Below are 6,000 nucleotides of genomic sequence, written 5' to 3'. Positions count from 1 at the left end.
ATCGGTAGCACTACTTGTTTCTATATTTTGCACTATATATTTTGCTGCTATATTTTGCACAAAGTGAAAGCGACGGTCGTAAGTTATCTATTTTGAGTAGAATAACGCACGTTGTAATGATTTAGTGCCCTCTAACAGCAGCAAATGAAGTATGCCGCTGCCCTCATTCCAATTAGGCAGAAAAGAGATGCAGAAAAGGCGCTCCAGTAGTGCAAAAACGGAGCAAACATGAGTACTGCAACAGTAAAAATATGCATACCTATGCGCTACACTGTACACATTTCTTCGGGCTTGTAAGCTTTCTGGAAATCAAACGATGCTTGAAACGATCATGATATAATTATGAAAGGCTCAAATTTTTGTTTTATTATCATAATCGTAAAAGCGCGATGAAAAAAAGTGCTAATAATAGAGCGCACAAGTGTCACGCTGATATCATTTCTTGTTCTATCGCCCTTGCAAATGCCGAAATGCATGACGTGCAAGCGTAATGAAAACAGAGAAGTATAGCCATGCAACAGATGCGTATACTGTTCCAGCTGTGCCTCAATATATGCCACTTTCACTCCAGCGGCGCATACCAACAATTTTAGCGTTTTAGCTTTTTTTGGAATTCTTCAAAAGCTCTTCAATTTTGGAGGAAGGGCAAATGCTGGGAGTAATGTTGAAAAACATCGTAATAGAGAATTCAATAAGTGAAAGCAAATTTTTTAAATAATTAAATATAGCCTCAGCATATGCACTTTGATATGCACTCAACACGAAACAGCTTTATATTAATATTGTCAAAACGAAATTATATAAGTGCAGTGATTAAAATACAATTATTGCCAACGCACTTTAGAGCAAAGCGAGCAAATTGTGGGTAAATAGCATTGAACTTTTAAACAGCGCCTGCTTCTTCAGGGGAGCTGTTTTGTCAAGCTAATAACCTGAGGCCGATCATTTTAACTATAAGAAACTCTATTCTCCTCATTCAAGAAATGGGGCCAGAAGCAGCCTTAAGGAGTTTCAAGAACAAGAATGCTGTTCTCGTCTCGAGATGTATCAAAACATGAGCGCTGAACAGTCACATACTTTTCTTAGGCTGCTGGTCGTGATTGGGGCTCAAAAATTCATCACTTTCATAGCACACAATTACAGCTGCCCTGAGCTATTCCTGTGCGTACACTTCCTCCGGCAACCACGCGTAAATAGCGTAAATAATCTCAAAAACAATACATAGGAATATTCAGATATGTGCACCGAGGGAGGTATCCGTAATATAGTAACAAAATGTATCCAGCTGAATTTTGTGCAGCCACGCATGCCGCATCTTGGCGTTCTCTTTTCACTTCGTTCGCAATAGCAAAGAGCACCTCGTCCGATTCGTGCCAATTGCTGCACCCAAGCATTGTTCGCTTTCTTTATGCACCTTTAACGCGCAAGCGTGAGAACGCGGCCGTGATTCTTGTGCAACGTTTCTCTGAAGAAAAAAGAGCTATAACTATTCAGCACTCTTCAAGATGTGTGTAGCAGAAGCCGCGAGAAAGAAGCGAGGAGGACCATTTATGGTGGAAATAACCACGTGACCGCGGAGAATGAATCGTGGGAGCGGCGGCGAAGAGACAACGTATGCGCTAATTTTCCCGTTCCAGGGATTTTAGCTGAGACCAAACCAAGTGGGCGCGCTTTCGGTCGCTTGGCTAAGTGGTCGGGGCTTATACCTCCGGGAACTTAGGGTACCTCAAGGCGCTGCTGGTCCATCAAGGCATCGAATAATATGTGTTCGGATGTGTGACTCCCCTCATCATGTTTAGGCGCGCATTGTGTCCGTGTGCGCAGTCCTGCCCGTCTCTGCGACAAAAAATCTGCATGCTTTAAAGCGGAAGCCGAGATGCCAACGAGAGGGAAAAGCTATCCCTAGCAGCATCCGCAGAATCTGTCGCTGGAGTCATAGTCGTAAAATGTCTGGTGACGTCTTACGAAGATGTACGTCATCTCATCAGTCATGTATTCTTATTGCGTAAAGCTAAACGACATAGCCATAGAACTCGGTAACATGAAGTTATTACAAAATAGTGTAATCACGACTAGTCATGGGATGTTCGATATGTCATGTGCAAGAAAAAGATATTCAAAATGGATTTCGTAGCGTGCTGGAAGTTATATGCAACTTGACACTAATCAAGTATCGTGAAGACTAACTCCGAAGTGCCCCGTGATTCAAGACAAAGTATCGCCGTTCAGGATGAAATAGAAAATGATGGCGGCACACCGCCGTGGCGTGACAGAGAAGTGGGATATGATTCTGGTTGTCTTGCAAAGAGTGGCATCACACCATAGTCGCTAGGGAAATAAATGTCATGCGATGCCGAATGACATACAAAAATGATGACACACACCGGAATCATATGCGAAACGTCGCCTGATTCAGGACGACTGGCAAAAAAGTGATAAAATTGACCGGAGTCTCGTAGCAAAACAGTGTCACGTGATTGAAGATGACGTGCGAAATGCCGAGTTGTCGCACAGGAGTCAAATGAGAAAGTGCTATATGCAGGATGACATGAAAAATTGGTGACATCGTGTGAGAGTCTCTTGGCAATGTCACGTGAATCAGGATGACTTGCAAAAATGGTGGCGTCATATCTGCATTTTGTGATCAAGGATGACTTGCAAAAAATGGTAATGTCACCTGCTTTTTTTTCATGGCGCTCATACCTCAAACAGCACTTATCATATCATCGCTTTGGCCAACCTACCCAAATGAACAGAACTACAGCAAAAAAAAAAAAAACAGTCTAGGCTATTCACATTAAGGACAGGGGCTTTGGAAAGAAACTTCTGGATATATGCGCGTGTATGAAAACCTTAAATGACGAACAGACTGTGTTAAAATTTGCAGAAATTTTATTTTATGTCAATGAGGCACAACAAAACTTGGTAATTATTGTTATTATGAATCACTTAGCTGCGAAAACCTATGCGGTGGCGGTGCGGCGCTTTATAAAAGCATTTTCATGATCCAAATGTATTTGCCACTGTGGGAAACAATGAATCTCTCACTGTAAAGTGTGAAGCCTAATAACAGGTGTCTTTTTGTTTTGACTACTTTTCTGAACATTTACCATCCTCCCAGAGTTCAGTGGTAATTATCATACATTTCTACATTATTCTTCTCTCCCTTATGCGTGTTTCGGTGAGCTCAACCATTAATTTTTTTCTCGCGCTAAAATATTATTTATAAATATACGCCCTGGTGCAACTACGGATACAACCTTTCCCGATTTGTATCTGGCAAGCTGTTATAACAGTAACTAGCGCGCCGAAGATTTTTCAATGGCAGCCACCGACCAGAGCAAATATTTTGTTTCCTGCCGTCGCAAGTCGTATGTAGGCACCTCAGTGGAGCAGGCATCGCCGTCTAATTTTGTGACCTTTTTGGGCCGTGAAAGTTCGGAAGTTATTTTAAATGCTGACAATAGCAAGGACCCATATGATTTATTATTAGTCAGTAAATAGTATGGTGAGGCTTCCGTGCATACAAATATTCAGAAAAACAAAAAAAATTTCGAAAATCTTGAATTAAGAAGAAATTTAAGTGATGATGAACATCCTAAAGGAATTGTTCAATACGTTTATTAAGACCATAAATATCGAATAACATTTAGAATACATAGGAGAACCGAGAAATAAGTTAGGTGGTTATTTATTCATAACCTGTGTGTCGTAATGTATGAAGTTTGCTTTTGTATGCTACTTAGCTTAAAAAGCTTTAGGCCTAGTGAAATTCAAAAATTTGCCCGCAAATTGACGCTTAACCATGATTTTGTCGTGGATGGTGTAGTTCACAGCGGTAAATCATTAGCGAACCAGTTTAACAGACATTTGCTTACGTCTGGTGCACCTAGTAGTAGCTCCACTAAGCCATATTTAAATGAAATAGTAAAATAGGCTCTCTATTTTATCCCGAACCCCACCAGTTTAAATTAAAGCAGTCATAACCCCCGCGTCGTCTCTTTAGTCTGGGCGTTCGATTGTTGAACTTGAGGACGAGGATTCAATCCTTTCCGCGGCGGCCGAGTTTCGATGGAGAAAAAATGGAAGCCATTAGCTTACTGTGCGATAGGAGGGCAGGATAAAGAGCGACAGGTGGTCGAATTTTCGAAACCCTCCACTACGCCGACCAAACAGCTTGAGATTCTTCGAGGCGTTAGACCACGTAAACGAAACGAAGCGGACGTGAAAATTATGAAAGATTTTTTCTGCACATGATCTTGATTACACTTCAGTCCGTCCAATGAGGAAAATTATAAATACACTAAATCAAAGCTCGAAACGTTGCCTTATTTGAACGTAATATATACATTTTCAACACCCTACGAAGTGTTTGCTCTATAATATATATATATAAATATATATATATATATATATATATATATATATATATATATATATATATATATATATATATATATATATATATGACCCTTGCGTATTCTTACATTTCTTCTTCTGGCTTCGTCAGCTTAGATTAAAATAACACCGAATAAATAGCATTACACTTTTTTTCATGTCAGAGTCTATGCAACTGATTTTTATGTAGCCACAGCACAATCGACGGGACAAAAACGATTGACAAAATAACCACACACACCGAACGAAATTATGTTTGCACAAATGAGGATTTCCATGACTTTTGTTGAGCTGTAGTACTTTGTTCTGCTCGTCTGTGAGCCAGCTTCACCAGAGAGTGCATCGGTCCTTCGGGTTCATCGTCGAATTAGATGAGCAGCCAAAGATCTTGCTGAATGCTTGCAAGTTTTGCATTGGTACGTTGACTCTAGAATAAATAACAAAATATTTCAGCACCTCAGCACTTGTTACGTTCAACAGTAGTGCATTGTGTACAGATATAGTGCTGCTGGTTAAAATTTACATGGCGTTTCAACCTTTAGAATCATCTTGATGGAATACAAGTAAAAGAGGAGCAATTTAAGATAGGCGAAGCAAAGAAAGGATCACGAAATCATGATGTAAAAGCAAAACAATAATTAATTGACAAACAGAACGGAGATTGCACTTATTGTCTCCGCCAGCGCCGATATCCCACTAAGCATTATTTCAAGTCACGATGAGTGGTTGAGTTAAAGTGGAACTTCTCAAGCAGAGTATTGCGTGTATTTTTAAAGAGATATAGAAACTGCATTTCTTCCTTTTCTGAATTACTTTTTCAGTGCCAAAGAAAACTCGCTCAAATGCAGGGACTGTATTGTGGGGAACAAAGAGGTTTCAAGAACGAATTGCAAACATTAACGCAATACTCCAGCACTGATTGTCCTATGAGGTGAAAAGATATGAATGTATCGGGGCAGACGCAGCATTCGTTTCTAATACACTTCTGGATAGAATCTCTTTTTGTTACCTCATACAGGTCAACGGGCTGGTGGGTGATAAGTAACAAGGTGAATAAAAAGATCAGTAGACATGTATATAGCTAAGATTGGTCGATGACGGATGGACAGATGGAAAAGGTTAGGAAGAAGTTTGAGCGAAATGATTTCTTTTTTGAGAAATAGCGATTCCTTGCCTTGTTTTAGATTGTACAGTGTCTCCAAATGCTTCTGGAATCACTGACTGAAGACATTACATACACTGGTCAAGACAAAATACACTGTTGTCCGGCGGAATCCCTTCGTCCTAGGTAACAGCTATACCGGTCACAAGTACCTTAACATTTGACTGCAGTTATACTCTCCTGTAATGCTTATTTGCACTGCCTAGTAAATTATTGCTAGAAGATGTCCGGGAAAACGCGAACTAGTCAGTGACCCTCTGCAAAAATAATTGTGCAAGGTTTGCGAGAAAAAAAGACAGCCTTTAAATTATGTGCGTCTAGTTGCATCTGTTATTACCCAGACGTGAAGGGAATATGTCATTATTTTCACAGTTGCGTGTATTACAGCCAACTAGAGAAATATTTCATATGTCGGATAAGGGGGTAGCATACTATAGACG

General features: G+C 40.2%; 1 protein-coding gene across 1 annotated transcript in view; it reads right to left on the bottom strand.

The window, feature by feature from the left end:
• Positions 1–4,474: 4,474 nt before the first annotated feature.
• The window catches only part of LOC146176786 (neprilysin-1-like), a 76,852-nt gene continuing 75,326 nt past the window's right edge, over positions 4,475–6,000 (bottom strand). Inside the window, exon 19 of the mRNA XM_084581388.1 lies at positions 4,475–4,825. Coding sequence (XP_084437514.1) covers positions 4,726–4,825 — 100 coding nt within the window. The 3' untranslated portion in view covers positions 4,475–4,725. The remainder of the gene's footprint in view (positions 4,826–6,000) is intronic.

The sequence above is a fragment of the Amblyomma maculatum genome, chromosome 10 (genome assembly GCF_055883805.1).
Source record: "Amblyomma maculatum isolate TAMU_Amacu chromosome 10, ASM5588380v1, whole genome shotgun sequence".
Lineage (NCBI taxonomy): Eukaryota > Metazoa > Arthropoda > Arachnida > Ixodida > Ixodidae > Amblyomma > Amblyomma maculatum.
Note: the sequence above shows the minus strand (reverse complement) of the source record. Positions and strands in the feature narration are given on the sequence as shown.